The 17,676-nt window shown below is 43.4% G+C and overlaps 1 protein-coding gene across 1 annotated transcript; it reads right to left on the bottom strand.

The window, feature by feature from the left end:
• Positions 1–10,148: 10,148 nt before the first annotated feature.
• On the bottom strand, positions 10,149–16,841 carry gask1b (golgi associated kinase 1B). Its single transcript, XM_036550748.1, has 4 exons — positions 15,630–16,841; positions 14,769–14,983; positions 13,398–13,624; positions 10,149–10,667 (listed from the first exon to the last, which is right to left on the bottom strand). The coding sequence occupies exons 1-4, from the start codon at positions 16,540–16,542 to the stop codon at positions 10,454–10,456; spliced, it is 1,569 nt and encodes a 522-aa protein (XP_036406641.1). The 5' UTR covers positions 16,543–16,841; the 3' UTR covers positions 10,149–10,453.
• Between the last annotated feature and the right edge of the window lie 835 nt (positions 16,842–17,676).

Genomic DNA, 17,676 nt, shown 5'->3' with positions numbered 1-17,676 from the left:
CAGGCTAAACTAACAGCTCTCCATCTCTGAAGACCTCTCCCTCAGATGCCATGAAAGGAAGCTCAAGAGCGAACATCCTGATATATATATACATATATTTTTTTTTTTTTCTTGCTGAAATCTTTTTATGAGATCTAAACGGCATCGAATACAGATCGAAAACGGCACCGTGTTGATGAGACATCTTAAAGTGAAAAGTCTGGTGCCCCCATTACATGTGAAGGGTATTGTTGTAAGAATGATTACAAGCGAGAATTGGGACATATGTTTTTTTTTTAATGTTTTGGCCTCCTTAAAAAAAGGCATAAACTAAAATATGTTGTCCAGACCAAGCATCTACACTGAGGGATTTACAAATCGCCATTCTAAGGCCAGGCACCTGCAGTACCTCTCTGACAGGCGGAGAGAATTGCAGGAGCACTGCAGCAGCAATAGCGACCAAAAATCAAATAAAGAAAATGGGAAGAAAACTGTCAGCTGGGGCTTGAACTACAGGATGGAACTCAAAACTTTTGAAATGACTTTTTTGGCACCGAGTCAGACGTCTGTCTATATTTAAATTAGCTCATCTTTCAGCGCCGTGACATTTAGGCTGCCGCTGAGGCCGTAAATGTGTGCGCGGCACGGTTCATATCAACAAGGGCCTCTGTGCCCCAAGACCCGCTCTAAGATGCACGACACTGGGTAAGTGGCAACTTATTTTTTGTCTCCCGCTGCGCAGAGTTTAAGAAGCCTCGGTGAAGATTGGAGGTCTCGCTCTGGGACTTGGTGGGGATTGGTCCCTTTTCATCACCAGTCGTGCGCCAACCGATTCTGACCGGCCGCGAACATGACAGAGAGGTTCCCGGCTCCTGGGTGCGCCCGCTGTCTCACTCACTGTCCCATCCGGCTTGCGCAGCGGGGACTTCACATCAGAAGTGCTTTGCAGTAACAATGCTTGAAACGGCATAAGGAAGAAGGCAGCATTCGCATCACCCGGTCTGCACCAATTTGGACTAGTTCACTGGTTGCCTGCATTCTCAGATGCCATACTATAACTATATTTCTAAATGTTCTGAAGTTATGAGTGGTAAACTCTTTTCATTGTAATAATTTTAGAGGCTATGGTTTTATTTTTTTCCCTTTATCTGGGTATCACTCATTTTTTAGTGTATATTTCTGTTGGTTTGGAATTTAATATTAAAATGCAATTGTTTGACAGTACGATTTTCCAGAAAATATCCACTTATTGACCTCCTCTGCTCTGAATCCTCCTGTCATTTCAGGCGCTGATATTTGCTACATCACTATTCACAGTTGTGCAGTAACCTCTGTGCTCCACATTGATGACAATTCTGTGACAATTCCGCTGTGAGGGGCCCTATGAAATTGGATTGACTTCTTCTTTTTTAAAGCCCCGGTTCAGCAGAGGATGCACGAAAACCAGACTCCACAGCTGAGCCGTAATGACGTGAGAAATGGCTGCCCTCCACTGCTGCCTCTGTTCCAGTGCTGCTGAGGGACAGAAAAGTTTCATCTCGCTGGTGGAACCCGCGCAGTCGGCCATTTTCAGCTCGCCGGCGTCTGACTGTGTCTTGGCACCGGGGGACTCAGTCCCAAAAGACCGGAGCCCTGAGAGTCAGAGAGGTCACGTTGTCCCACGCACGGTCCGTGCGGAATGCTCTCCTTATGGAGTCAAGCCTGCGTGTATGGAGGAAGGTGGAGGTTAATTTGGGTTGTTCGTTTTGTGAGTGCACTTCACTGACAGAGGGTTTGCTTCTTTTGAGCCAAAATGGAGTGGCAGCCTGTGCTGTTCTCATATGTAGCTTCTAATCCAAAGCACCCCCCCCCCCCCCCCCCCCCCCCCCCCGGGAGTGTCAAACAGGAAAACAGATGTGAGGGCATTACATTTGATTTTGACACAAGCAGAATAAGCCTAAACCCTCCTCACCGGGACCCTGTTTCTATTGTAAATGGCAGTATGAAATGACAATGTAGGATTTGCCGGGCGCTCACTGTTCGCGCTTCAGTACTGTGAGTGTTACACACCGGGCAAGCAAATCCAGGCAGCCGCCGTGCCTCCCCCTCCTCCACGGCCATTCGGTTTCCATGGAAACGCTCCCACAAGTGCGAAGTGCTCCCTCGGCGAGATGGTTTGTGCTGGACTGGAGAGCGGAGGAAAGCTTGTCTCCCCTTGTCGGTTGAGGCTTGAACGCAGGAAAGCTTTCACTTTTTGTTTTCCTCCTCAGTCTGTGTCATTAATCTGAAAGAGTGACTCTACTACTTCCTGCTGAGCAATCAATATTTATCTTACACTTAGAGCAGATGTACTGAACCATAAACATCACATATTTTCTTTGGGAGTGGGTGTGCAGCCATATTGGATTTGTCGCCACCACTTACCTTCAGGCAGTTTATGAAGGCTCAATGATGCTTAGATTTTGTGACTGGGGAGACCACAGAAGGTGTTTGATTTCATCCTGGTGTTCATGAAATCACTCTTCACTCCATTTAGTAGTGTTTATAGGGGTATTATCATGGAATACGGGCACATGTTGAGGAAGCAATGTTTGCTCCATAGGGTTCACCTGGCTGCCTAAAATGAATTTGTACCCCATGGCTTTAATTCTACCATGCAGAGCAGACCCAGTGACTCCCATCCAGATCCACTGCCATGTTTAACAGCTGGGAATAAGCAATGTAGGTTTATAAAAATATGTAACATATTATATATATATTTTAATTGCAGCATATGACTTGGCATATTTTAGTACTGCACTTTATATTATCCTCAAACTGCAAAACTGAAATGGCTTGTATAATATTTGTGTCCAAAAACATCAGTTGTCTTCAGATCAGAAATGAAAGGGGAGTCTCTTCGGGTGAACACAGAGCGTGTTTTAGGACGAACACTAGAGGGAGACACAGTTTTACATTTCCTATTTTCGTCAATTTGTCTTTTTTAGTGTGTACGTATCTGTTGCTTGACAGAACAACAGATATCAAAGTGAGGCGTACCTTCCAGCTGGCATTTCAAATCCCAATGAAAAAGCGTTTGTGCAGTGTTATGTAATGCGTTTCACGACATTTTCATTTCCCGGTCACACAGTCCCATTGCGTTTGCTGTGAGTGACAGGCCATGTAGTGATATGACGGGAGGGATAAGAGTTCTCCGCCTGCTGTATTCGGCGGGTTCCCTGCCCGCTGTTCCCATGACGAAACTCCCCCGGAATGGAGGCTGCCCCGGCTTTGGTCTCGCTAATTTCCTCTTGACCAGTCCCCTTTCCAGTTTGGGCCAACCACTCGTTCCTGTTTATGTTCCTGTAGGGAAAGGGGGCATTCAGAGGGGAGAAATCGATTTGGAAGGAAAAAAAAAAAAAAAAAAAACCTTGGCTGCCGTTTTGTTGGAATGTCTGGCGGATATTCTTGTAGAAAAAAGTCCCCTCAGAGCTGGACAGGAAAGATAATTTTCAGTTTTTGAGGAAAACATGTTGGTTGAAGAAGCAGATTGTCTCGCATTTTCTTATGGGTATTGTCATGAGCCCCTATGTTATACTGTACATCCACAGCTATGGAATAATTATGCATAAAACTTACTTCGACCTTATTTTTATATGCTTTGTAAGACTTCACAAAGGAACTATAATAACTCCAGCTTCCCCCTTCATATTTCATATTAATGTATTCAATGTATTGATGTTTCAGTGGTAACTTTCACAGGTGAGTAAAGGTTAGAGTTATGGTTAGCATTAGATTTTACTTCTATATACCATTACATGACAGAATGTGCACTTAACTATAACAGAACACCCCTGTGGTTGTGTTTGTGTATAAACAAGACTAAAAACTCAGATCAGCATCAAGCCTGACATGCACTGTCTTGTTAAGGAAAGGGGTGAAAGACAGTGTAGTGTGAGGCTGGCATCGCTGTGTGCATTTATGGGTGTAAATGTAACCTAAAGAGAGTGTGTAAAAGCGGTGCATGTTCCTCTGGCCAGCTCATCCAGCTTCTGAGAACAACATTACAATGGTAAAGTAAATATAAACGCAGAGCGATACTGTGCAGCCACAGATGGTACACTGCTTCTCATCGCTATCACAAAACGGATTGAATTAAGCACCTGTTCAGGCTGCCAAATGTGCTGACTGATATGGATAGAGAACAATGGATTAGATAATGTAGGCCCATCCAAGGAAGGGTGTCGTCCTGCCAGTAAGGACAATGGACGAGGGTTTCACTGTGTGGAGTTTGCAAAAGTAGAGTAAAAAGCATGGAAACGTGAGGTTTTGATTTTATCCTTCTCCGGGGTCAGTACGCATTATGCAAAGAAATTATAATGGCGGTTTTTATGAATGTCTGTGAATGTTGTGGTGTGCTTTTTCATTAAAAGTTTCCACTTTCTTTAGGCATATAAGTATTATTTTAATGTCATTGAGTGTCTTTCTGACACTACAAGCATGAATTATTATTACTATTTTATATTACTCCATTTTTAACCTTTTTAAAGTTGACATTGAGGTTGAATTTGTAATATAGGTCCCAAAATGTCTTTAAACATCTCCTGTTCACTAAAGTCTATCTTTGGGAGATAAAGGACTGTGAGGTCTGCATCCCAGGCCTGCATGGCAAAGTGTATGGCTTCCAAACAGAAGTGCTGTGCCCTGCCCTGCCCTTTGCATTCTGTTCTGGGTACTAAGATAGCTCTGCTGTCCATAACGCACGACCCTGTGATGAGTTTGGGTTTTATGAGCTTCATATGAAGCCTCTCCGGGTACATCACCGCAAATATCCCTTCAGCTGACCAGTGACGGAACTGCCAGCACAGAACCCCGCCCACCACGGAATGTCAACGAGGTCTGCTGTGCTGAACTGTTTTGTGCTGCTCCAGGGAAAACAAAAAAAAAAAAAAAGAAAAGAACGATGGGAGCAAATATGTCATTAAGCCTCCCGGCTGGCACTCTGAGGTGAACGCCCTCAGTGTACGTTTATGTATGTCTGGAATTATGTTCATTTATTTCTGAACACTAGGACTTTGCTCTGTGGTATGTTGCTAAAATTAAAAACAGTAAGTAGGGATTTTTTTTTTGTTGGCTTCTTTGTCACCAATCCACTTTGTTAGGAGCAAAACAAGACTGATGACAGGATCTGCACTACTCCCAAAAAACCCTCTAGGAATGCCATCTTACAGAGCCAGAGGTCAGTGCCTCAGCCATGCAGTGAATCAGTCCCTGAAAAAAAAGTCCTGTTATATCCTACCTTCTCTGTTTTTATGCATTCTACTTAACAGGTATTGATCAAGATCGTGCACTGTGTATGTTACAGCTGGAATCAATGAACGTGTTTTTGGAGAAGGAAAGGTCTTTGTCGAGAAAGTAGTGATTTACACACACAGGTCACAAATCCTCTGTGAATTATTACGCCCTGATCGATAAACGCCCAGCTCAAAAGCAGTGTCGCTCTGTTCACCGTCCGGGTCTGCATCTAGCCATCTAATATTCTGACACATTTATCCCTGTGTCTTTGGCTTTACCACCGCAACTAATGGAAGATGCCTCCAAAGTGACTGATTTGTTGCTTTTAGCCTGCTTGTGTTTCCTGCTGGAAAGCAATGTATAAGATGTGCCTTTCCCTGTAGAGCCTTTGTACTGAATTATTTTTACTGCTTTCATCAGTTTATGTACCAGCTATTGACAGCTGTGCTCTGCAGTTGACAGCATGTCTTATTGTTAAGAAAAAAAAAAACATTCTGTTCATTTTCATGTGTGGAGAATCCTTTCTTCCAGAAATTACGGACCACTTAAGAAAGGAAACTCAAGTCAAACCGTCAGTCAATGTATCACATGCGGTAGGAATGAAAGGAAGGGTTTTCTGTGCACAAATGTCAGCTTTCAGAATCCTGGACATGCAGAGAGGCATAAACTGTCATCATCTGCTGTAAACGGGGCTGAAGAGAATCGGTCATCAATCGCATTTGACAATGTGAAATGCCAGCCTGTCTCTCCAGCGTAGGAAGGGAAAGCTGTCTTCCTCTCATTATAACAATTTGAAAGAGAGGACTATCTATTAACACCAATGAATGCCAGCAGATATGAATTGCTAGGTCCCGTATGCCACCAGATCAGGCTCACTCGGTGCACTGAGTGATACTTCCTGTTTTTAACATGCTGTTCAAACATGCCTTTCTTTCAGCCTGTACTCCATATCACCAGCTCTTATCGTGGCTCACACATCCCATGATTCTCCTTTCCCAGGCAAGTCAGCTGTGAGATTGTGTGGGGCTTATGAACTGTTTGTAGAGAACCATACAGGCTTCTCATCTGTGACTACACTGGACCCCAGTTTGACCCTAGTTTATTTTCATGTATGTTCATATATTCCTTTCATACAGATGAAATTATTGAGTAATCCTCCTTTTTGTTAGGTATTAAAAAATCTGAAACCTGAGATTTATTTAGTGCAGCCATTAAAAGCCATTTGAGGCACACAATAGGCCGATGACAGAATTGTAAGTGTCTGTTCCAACATGCTCCTGTTTCTCTTTTTCCCAAATTGGCTCTGGTTTATCGCAGCACCGCATTGAATTATGAAGTGACCTTACGCTGTTTGGCTCCCATTTGTTGCTGCCCGCAGCTAAAGCTATCTTTAATTTGAGATATTTCTTTCCCATAATAAGACGGGTGGGAGTATTTTTAGCCGGTGACATAATGGGTTTCACAACTGCCCCGTTTGCCCTATATATCCCTGGGAAGATGTCTGGCATGCCATTCGCTGGAGAGGGGACCCCTGCGCACCCTCTTATTTATGGTCTGAAAAATGAGATGCGCCACGCTTTTTTATCCCTTTTAATCTGCGGAGCGCACGGGGGCCGCTGGCCCTGTGAGAGGCGCTGCAGTGGCAAGCGGCCTTTGTCGGCGTGCCGATGATTCCTGAGCGCGGAGACGAGGCTTATTTTACTCTTTGTTCCGCCTGCATTCCTCCCGGGCGAGCAGGGGTAATCCGCACCCATGTAGGGCAGTCTGAGGCCTCCGCAGAGGCGCGCGGCGAGGTTCTCGGGACGTCCTGTGATCGCGGGCTCCCCCGCCACCCGTTTCTCCCCCCTTTTTCTCAATGAAATTCGTTTCTGACTGGGACGAATCCTAGTGACGTAGTTTGGGACGCTTTTGCCCTTGGTTGAACCCGTTTTGTCATATTTTATGGGGCTGATACAAACAGCATTTTGTAACATTAGCAGAATGTGGCTTCATGATCCTTCATGAATTGGAGGAGCCGCTGTGTACCGTCACTCATATGTGTGTATGAATAAATCAAAGCATTTTGTCACCATGACAATGGCTGGTTTGAATCAATGTATCACCTATCTGGGTGAAGCCTAATCATGAAGCCTCATATTCCCATCACTACTATTTGATAAGTGATGTTTCGCATTAGACAACAGAACTGCTTAGATTTGATTTCAAGAACTGAATCATGACAGCACATTCTTTCAAAGCCGAACATCCCCTCTGAATTTGTGGCAGTGACTTCACTAGTCACAAAAGGGTTAAGTTTTCATATGTTTCTGTGTTATTCGGGATAGGTCCCATCACTCCCTATGCAGTGATTAATCTGACAATTAGTGAATAGGAATAAAAGGTGCTGGCACCATGCCCGGGGTCCAGAGCTGTTTCTACATGAAGATATCACCTGTACATGTTTGCCTCCGGGACAGGTTTCATTGCTCAGTGTTTATATTGATCAAACTTCACCGTACAGCACACTCCAGGCTCCCAGCACCACCCAAATAAGGTCCAAACGGCAAGCCTTTTGAAGTAAATGACCCGCGATGAGTTTTATCTTATTACTTTGTTTTTCATTCTTCCTTCGCTGACGGGGGAGAACCTTACTGTTGTGTATTAACCCTCATCGGAGAGAGAGAGGGCTACAGGCTTCCCTTACTTATCTTGATCTATGAGTACATTTTGTTATGTCTGAAATGCGGCGCACTCGACTGAGGGGGAAAAAAAGACCATTAGCGCCGGGAGTAGCTTTGTCTTTTCATCGGCGCTGACATCTGGCTCGCTTCTGAGAGCTCTGTCTGCCACCCAGGTGCGAGCGTGGCGAGCCACTCCTGGCGGGGCTGGCAGCAGGCCGCCACGCTAAATTCCATCCCGCTCTCTGGGGCAGAGGCGTGGGGAAAGAAGAGACCGCTGGAACGGAGTCTGGAGCTCTCTCTTTACACGTCTGGTGGTCTCTCAATGGAGAGTCTGTCTATTTCACTGGCTGTGCGACTTGTGGTCAGTCATTTTTCATCTTTTTTTGACCCTTTGAGGAAAAATTCACAAGGTTCACTGCAATCGCAGAGGCCATCACTTCAAGTTTCACTCAGACTTGCAATGAAACCATCCACAGTCATTTGTATATGTAAAAAGAATTTAATTTCACATAATAATATAGAAAATGACTGCACTTACTTGCACCAACTTGAACCCAATTACAGCATAATCTGTAAATTGTGGCTGTAATCAGCTCCATGTATTCAAGGTAGTACTCAGAGCTACTGAGAATATTTGACTAGTGGTTTATTCCTGGAAAAAAACATCTATACATTGTCATGGTTTGTGGAAATTGAGTTAATTCATATTTTCTTTTGTCTCATCTCTACATTTTTAAGACCTGGAGGTGGGTTATAAGTAACTACATTACAGAGCTAGCTTTGTGCAAATCAAGTTTCCACAACAATCTTTCTAAGATTTTCCATGGCATTTAATGAAATCAAATGAGCCTCTTTTTCAGAAAAGGGCACTTTCCATCCAGGGAGTGGAAGAAAACGCATCTTGGATGAGTGAGGTGATTATCAGGGTTGGAATAAAGAGCTCTACTGTTGGGGGGGAAGGAGAAGTTTTTCTCCCTGGATCCGAGCCCTGGAGTCCAGGGCAGCTGCATCGTCCCGCCCTCTCTCTCTCTCTCTATCTCTCTCTCTCTCTCTCACTGACTCATTTTTCCACAGTCTGGGACAGCAGCTGGCACATCCGCCCCACCACAGCCAGGCCAGACTGAGTGCACCCCTTAGCTCTGGGCCACTCCAAACCCAGACCTGCGAGCACGTTGCGCAATCCAAATCACTGCAAGCCGAATCGTTTCATCGGGTTAAACCTGTGCATGTGGCGCTCTGATTTCTTTCCTTGGCCCATTCGAGCTGCTCACATTGTTTTTTTTGATGTGCGCACGATAATATCTTCACGATAGCAATATTCACGTGCGTGTGAATGTTGTGAACATGTGCTAAAAGGCACACTGAGATACAAATGGCGTAAATGCCCCTCTGAGGCCACAGGCTTTGTAATGGCACTAGCGCGCAAGAAACGCCTGTCATCGTGACCCTTAATGACACCGGGTGCTTTTGGGACGGCTAAGCGGTGGCCTCCCTGTTCCCAGTCTAACAATCAAGAGGAGTGTGTGTGTGTGTGGGACCATGTGAAAGGTTTGGGAACAGCGCAAACTCTCACGGAAAGAGGGGCCTTCCTTAAAATAACATGCGTGGAAGCTGTTTCTGGAGCCAGGCGTTAATGCAGGTTTAAAGAGGTTAAAACAACACACGCTCGTACTCAGGGCGATGACTCAAACACGGGGAATCAGATCCCACCACGCTCATTCTCACAGCTCAAATGCAGGCATGACCTTCGCTTTTAAAATTCATTTCCATTACCCATGGATCTTTGCATTTTCTTTGCATCTAGTGTGGGCAGCAGACCCCTTGCCATGTTCTGCTGCTGACTGCCCTTCTCAGCCCATGGAAATCTGCATAACATTTTGCACAAAGGCACAAGCTACAAGATGTCTACTAACATGTGTATTTATTTATAGTTTTGTTATCACCAAATGACAATATTAATTCAACTCATAATAAACTTACACATAGTATAAAAATAATTACAATATTACTGGCAATCTTTCAATGAATACTTCAGCCATCCAAAAAAGACAACATAACACTTAAAAACAAACATAACATAATAAGCTTCATAAGCCTTTTTTCTCATAATTGATATTTAATGATGCTAAACCACCTGTCTCTACATCATTCATTTACCAATTCAAGTCAACAGAAACATATTCCAATTCAATATATTGCACATTGACTTTTCAAGTAGATACACATGCTATGATTTTCTTATATAATGGACCGATACACACCTTCCATTCAAAGGCACTGAATGCATATTTGTAAACTTGATGTGAGACCTACACTGTTATGCTGACTACTGTAACAATACACTGTTCTGGTGGTAGCAAATGCAGACATCATAGTTAATACTCTGAATTATCTGTCAATAGACAAACCTGTAAATATTTTGATGTCCACATTTCGGCTATGGAATCATATACGTTGGTAATAAAAAGCGCTATAACACATGTAATGAAGTACTGTATATTGGTGCATGGTATAAAAATGATTTTAAAAAGAGGTCCACTTGCAGAGTTCTGCTCCTGAGGCTAGGTGCTCCTGTCCATGGGGATGACCCTGATCCCGTGGGCGTTGATGTAAGTGAGCAGGACCTTGGCCCGCCTCTCGATCACGTCAATCAGCTTCTCGATGCCCTGCCGGCCTCCCTGGCTCTCCCAGTACAGCTGATCCAGGAACAGTGACTGCAGCAGCTTCTCCCGCAGGCGCTGGCTGCTCAGAACGCTCACCGCCTCTTCCGGAAGCCTTGGGGAAGCAGAAAGAGGCCCGGGGGGGGGTTACCAAAAGGCGGGAGTCCTGCCCCGAAAGCATGCTCAAAAGAGACAGCGCTGCATTACATTATTGGCATTTAGCAGACACTGTTATCCAGAGCGGCTTCCAAAGATAATAGTTTTTACATGTTATCTATTTGCACAGCTGGATATTCACTGAGGCAATTCTGGGTTAAGTACGTTGCTCAAGGGTACAGCAGCAGTGCCCTGGCGGGGGAATGAACCAGCAATCTTTCAGTTACAAGCCCTGTTCCTTAACCACTACACTAAACTGCCACCCCTATATCTGCACCACTGCATCTGCAAATTAAATGGTTAAGACTTTATGCACTGACAGTTAGTTATGGGAGTCCGAGCTCTCAGTTGGTGGGTAGGTTCATTGGCTCATATGATAAAATCAAATGAATGTCTCATGTGGTAAAACAATATCATTGTTTCAAATCAATGATGGTGCATGATGGCTCCAACCACTCTGGCGTTCATGAAGCCTAACTCTAACATCACTGCTTTCTCCTTCATTGTCTCTCAGTGGTGAAATGAGCTTCCACACTCTATCCAATCAGAGGAGTCACTCACTATCTTCAAGAAACACATCAAAGATACAAAGATTCATCTCAACACCTGAAACACTACCACCTAAAGCAATTTCTTATGTCTTAGACTTTGTTTTCCTTAAAACCATTCAAATCTGTGGTTTCATGCACTTGTATTTCTACTAGGTAGCTTGTACCTTGTCTGGCAAACTACTGAAACTTGTCATGCAGCACTTATAATATTGTTGACTCCTTATATGGCTTTTTGCTTGTGGTGTGCTCTGCCTCACTTATAAGGCACTTTGGATAAAAGCATCTATCAAATGAATAAATGTTAATGTAAATAAATGATGTTAGACTAGAAGCTTACTTAAAAGGATTCAATACATAACTGAAAAATTCTGACAGCTAAAATAAAGAAGCATCAGAGGTAAATGGACTAAACCTTAATTATTAGTTAATTATGGCCTAACCCTCATAATTGTATTTTAAAAACCTAGGTCCATTTAACTCAAATAATATGCTGGGAATGTAAAGGCACATGTCATGGTGTAATTGTGTGAGGTTAGCTGAAAATAGAATGATATTTGAGTAAAAAAGACATATTACCCAGCATACAATGCCACAGAAAACCTCTCCTGGTAACAAAAGACATGTTAAGGAGTTTTGTTTGAGCTGACATATATGTAGATAGTGTTGGCCTGCACATGTCCTTGCCCAGTGTAAATCTGAACTGTTTTCCAACATTGCATTCAACTGAATAGTGACTAACTTGCATGTCAGTTTTATGACACAATAGCTGTAGGACATGAATGTTCATTAGCAATTAACATATTTCCCAAGCATGGACCTTTGATGTCCAGGTTGTTTTAGTTGCACTGCACTTTTTGCCATATACCCAGTCCTATTGATGCACCATTAATTAAATGCCTGACTAAAGTTCAACCCCGACATCATGTTTTTGGACCACTTGTCAACATTTTTCCCCTTACTTTTTCTCACAACACTTACTGCCTCTCAGAGGTGGCCACAGGTCCTGAGAGACTGCTCAAACTCAGCTGAGCGTTTTCCGCTCCGTTGCATACCGCAAAATATGACAATCCTGAAGCATGACATGCCCTTGAGGTTGGCTCCTTTTAGGAACAGGCTGCCTTGTGTGTCGTTTTTTTTTTTTTTTTTCCTCCTTCCTGTTCTGACAGATTTGGGTTTCATTGTTTCAAAATCCCAGTCAGTCTTAAATGCCCCATGAGTGCCATTTCACACCGCCATCAATCTGCACAGGGTTTCAAAACACTTTTTTTCCTCAAAACTGTAAATCTATAACAGGCACAAATGGCAACATAATGAATCTGTGTTTGCCAACAAGCCCGGCCTCTGTCCGGATTAGCATCGGGAGTGCTTTGATTCCTGTAGAATGTTAAAGGCAGGGTTTGGACCATGTTATGTGCACCATAGGCGGACAGATCGGGGTCTCAGATGAGAACAGACTTTTAATTAAGACCACAGTGATAGTTCGGGAAACAGGAGAGGGCCGCTGTGTCTGACACAGCCCTGCCTGCACATTATTGAAATTCCCCTGGTGGTTTTTTTTCAGCTGATTTACTGATCAGAAGGGAACTGCTGGGAATGCCAGTATCACACTTCAGGGAGGGGTTCGGCTGTCAGCAAGGACATGATCTATTCTGCAACACATGGGGGCTGTGCCGGCGCACCATGCCACGCATGGAGGGCTCACTGTGTGCCTCCTGTTCACTGTGTGGGGGGCCAAACACTCTTAGGCCCAGATTCACTCCAACAGCAATGTGTTTCAATTAAATTCATGAGGGCAAATATAACTATCAGTCCTTAAAAATACATATACACAACATGTTATTCATATCTGAAACTACCTATTGATATTGTGACTATCAAAGCAAAATACTTATCACAAGTTTGTTTTTTTTTTTCCAAAGGTCAGGACAAAGCATGTTATGGTTGAACTAAATCTGGGCCTTCATGTTTAAAACCATGCTTACGCTATTATTTCAAATTACAACTATTATTACTATTATTATTTCTAATATCAGAAGTAACTGTAGCGTTCTGGTTAGTGATATTGCCAGTGCGCTTGCATTAATAAATTCACAGTTAATAATTTATGTGGAACATGCATTTCACAGGTATTTACTCACTCTTTAATCCCTTCCAGTAGTTTAAAATCCAGATTGTCCTCGTCTCGGTCAAAGTAGCCCTTGTTGTCTATTAGAACCAGTCGCCTGGGGTCGTGTTTCCGGTGGACGATGTGGACCAGCTCGATGCTGTCCTGGTCAGCACAGTCCCGGTGCAATCCCAGTTCCACACAAGTGTCCTCCTTACGGGGTCTGAATCCACAACAGTTCCTATCCAGTCGATTGTACACCTAAAGGTGACAGGGGAGCACACGTGTATTATTGTTATTACTATTTTACAATGCTAGTGTTGTTTATTTACTTATCATGAAAAAAACTGTTGACAATGACCACAGGCCACCACTGCTGGTACTTCGGTTTTCTACATGACTTACCTCTATAGTAGTTATTGCAACAGTACACAATCAAATTGCATGGAGCTAATTTAATAATGTTTGTAGTGATCTGTAATAACTGATGGTGATGTATGTATATTTTTTGGTCTTATAAGAAGAATTCCACAATTGTTGTTCCTTCCTATAAAGCTGGATATGCGTAAACAGGAAAATGAGTGACAATTTGCTATATATTAAATTGCATATGCACTATTTTTTGACTTCTTTTTGACCTCTGCCGATTATTTTACTGTGGTACATCATATTTAAATACCAGCAAGTAGTGCGGTCTCCAAAATTTGCACAGAATGTACGAATTTGGTTTCAGTCAGCGCGTAGAAACAGTAATGCTGACCAGGCTGTGCAGTTTTCCAGTTTTCTCACTGAACAGTGTTTGTTCCGTGCCTTTTTCCTGTTTTTCCCTTGTCCGTGACCATTCCAAATGTGTATCCTGTTCCCACACGGAGGCGTTTTCCCTGATGAAGCTGCAGATGAGATCACTCCAATTTCATTACCTTCGACATTCTGAGGGAGTTCCCAAATTACATGCGCCACCCTGTTCTCCGAACACTGATGCGGTGGACATTCAGTGTAACACTCCACAGAATTTAACGCCGCCAGCAACATTATGAAACTCTGCACATTCCTCCTGTTCTTATGCTGGTTTAATCAGTTTTGAATGATAACAACAAGGCATTTATTTAGATGTGTCTTTTGTGCAGTACACAATCATCTCACTATGATACTTATAATATAAATGTCACATCATTTTGACCTTTCCATTCACAGGCAGCTGAATGGCTTATTCACACAGCATGTGTCCAGTCTGGGTCACAAGGACACAACCCATGACATCACAGCTTTTGGGACTAAACCAGCACCCCCAAGTCTCAATCACATAAATGGTCTTACACGTCCCAGGGCGTGCTTTGCTTTGTAAGGCTGGTCATACACAACAGAAGCCCTTACATGTGTGCATTGTGCCATAGCGTGAGTTTACCTGTAACAGGAAGTCAAAGAGAGCCAGTCTGCTCCATTCGTAATGATGGATGCTGGAGCACCCAGACTCTGCCTTGGGTACAACGCCTCTGTGCCAACACTTGTGTTTCAGGGAACGCTGGTAGGAGCCCCAGGTCATTCTGACAGAGGACTGGACCTCATTGTCTGCTGGGGATAGAGAGGGGTCCCACAGAACCACTGGACTGGGCTGACTGTCTGGAAGACAGGATAGTATTTTTTAATCACTTTTTTTTTTAAATAATGTTGAGAGTGCAAGTCCTAATTATCCAGGCATGACAAAAGAATGTGTATACACGCGTGTGTAAAACAGCTTTGATAAACTAAATCAATATAGTTAAAAATATAAAGAAAAAACCTTGCTATGACACCTTTCAATGGTTTTACAATGACAATACAATTAATCAAGACGTGTTGGTCAAATTTGACCATAATGTGTGGAGTCTTTTCCATCCAATTTCTGTACTTGCATGATACTCTACGTGCAAAGTGTTCTGTATCGGAGAGAACGCGTAATACGTTCAATAAAGCTATTTCAAATCAATTACGGTAATGTTGGGGTAATGTTTCCACAAATGTCAGTATCGTGGCCTTGGGCTGTCTAAGGAAACGTTCAAAACAGGCCACAAGGGCAGCTGGGGTGAGTAAGTTTTCCTAACCTCTAGTAACGATCTGACACAAACAAAAAAAGTTACGACATCATATGCTACCGTATACGACCAGTACCCGTTTCTGCGCAGTGTGAATGGGCGTGGAAGTCTTGGACAGGTAGGCGGTGTGATAAATCTAACTACTGGATATCAGCGTAAGAGGGATATATGGCATTGATTAAAAAGGTCCATACCATGAAAGAAGCTGAACTTCCTGCTTGCAGCTGGCACGCTTCTGTTGAGCCCCAAGATCCTATCCAAATGAAAGGCGAACACTTCACTCATGTCCAGAGGTCTTTTGATGAGACCACAACGTCCCTGGCACACGGAATCATCACCCACGTGATCATATTTACCTGGAGAGTTAAGTGGAGCGTCTGTCTGGCTTTCAAAAAGCAATAAATTCCGACGGCCAGTGAACGACACCTCTTTGATCCCGGTAATTTTGCAATCGGCGAGAAAGCGCAGCGCTTCGATGTCGTCTTTGCTGAACCACGGTGGAGCCCTTTCACTATATATTCTGATAGAACTATAATGGGAGTCAGTGTCACTGTTATGTGTGTTAACATTAAGCGAATGATAAACATTTCTTAATGGTCTCGGAGATATCTCACTTTCATATTCCTGTCTAGTTTTCCTTTCGCTTCCATTGTCAGCTTCATTCAGAGTATTTGGTCGGATTCGCTTGTTCTTACTGACAGTCTTCTTCCTTAGTTTTGGTCGTACTGTGCCTCTAATGATCGCTGGTTTTCGGCGCTTGGATTTGAGGGTGATGTACACCACGTTGTATTTTGGAGAAGCAGTGGAAGACACGTCCGCGTTTTGAGCCATTGGAGAGCCGGTCGTATCCTGGAAAGCATTATTAAACTTGGGCGTAAAGATTCCCCTGGTCCGTTTGAACTTGTGCCTGTCCGAAAATCTGTCCTGGGGCAAGACGTGTGCCGCTTGAGAAACGACGTAAAACAAATATATACAACACACACCGGCGATTATCCAGTTCCTCTTGGAGGGAGGGTATCTCCTGATGCACTTTGATAGTATCAGGAAACAAGAGCAAGACCAACGAATTAAGACGTTTTGCACTTCTCCCGAACGAATAATATACATCTCCGGTTAGAGTTTATATGCCAGCATGATGAACTTTTCGCTTCGGGTTTAGACTCCAGTGAGGGTGGTGCGCGACTTCCGAGTCTCATTTCCAACGCTCATCGTTGGTGTTTAGCTGTCGAATGCGCCTGGGCGTCCAGTTGGCAATACCTCCCCGCAGCTTCATTATGGGAAAGAAGGGGGTGTCTTTGTCGTCAAAAAGAATGAACAGAAACAACTGCGCGAACAGCTAGATCAGCTGAGATAACAGTCTCGGAGTGGGACAGGCAAGAATGTCGTCGTCTCTGCTTACATGTCGCTTTAAGAAATGAGCCCATAGTTCGTCTAATGGGCTGTCATCGTTTACTTATATATAAAGCGCAACCTCTCAAAAAAAAAACAGTCCCATCTTTTGTTTCAGAACTTACTTCACACTGCTGACGTATCTAGTACAATATAAGTCAGTAGTAATTATCCTCAGTATGGAATTTATAAATGTGAAATCACATTCTCTTTGGATGAAAATAAATATAATATTTGTGAAATTATAATTTTATTTTAGCGGTTGCCAAAATGTATTAAACTATGATAATTATTTGCATTGAGAGTAAGGAACATTTTAATAATGCGCACATCAATACCGAATCTACCCACAAGGGGACTCGCTTAAACTCGTCAGCGCTGTATTACTTCTAAGTGAACATAACTGAACGTCAGTCATGGTTATTAACGCACAGCATTTTATTTATGAGCGCCCTCTGTTGTTTTTATGTTGTTCTACATTCAAGGCCTTGAACACATTTCGACCAGTCTTTCACCAAAGTATCGCGCCCGTTGAAAGGCTGTTTTACAGCAACCGTTTCTTCGTAACAGCAGGATATGGTCCATTTTCAACAGTAAGTAATGTTGTTAATGACTGGAAGTTGTGGTATTAGTGGTGGTTGTAGTAGAACTTGGTAATATGTAGGCAGTTCTCAGGGATTGGCAAGAGTGTATTCTGCAGAACCATGAGCCTGATGGGTAAAAAAGCCTGAGGTGTTTTTAAGGTGTGTAATAACAGGAAAACGGGAAGCACCACATATTTCCGGAAGCCGTGGGCCCACAGATTAGGCTTAAATATAGGACCTCATGACAATCCCCACATCCAGACAGGAT

This window comes from Megalops cyprinoides, chromosome 18, assembly GCF_013368585.1.
Source record: "Megalops cyprinoides isolate fMegCyp1 chromosome 18, fMegCyp1.pri, whole genome shotgun sequence".
NCBI lineage: Eukaryota > Metazoa > Chordata > Actinopteri > Elopiformes > Megalopidae > Megalops > Megalops cyprinoides.
This window is presented reverse-complemented; position numbering and strand designations above follow the sequence as displayed.

Excerpts from the sequence above, each read along its gene's own strand:
- gask1b (XM_036550748.1), bottom strand. The coding sequence starts at position 16,542 with ATGTATATTATTCGTTCGGGAGAAGTGCAAAACGTCTTAATTCGTTGG. Across the intron at positions 13,625-14,768 it reads TCTTTGACTTCCTGTTACAG|GTGTACAATCGACTGGATAG; the intron begins GTAAACTCACGC and ends TGTCACCTTTAG. Across the intron at positions 10,668-13,397 it reads CTACTGGAAGGGATTAAAGA|GCTTCCGGAAGAGGCGGTGA; the intron begins GTGAGTAAATAC and ends TGCTTCCCCAAG.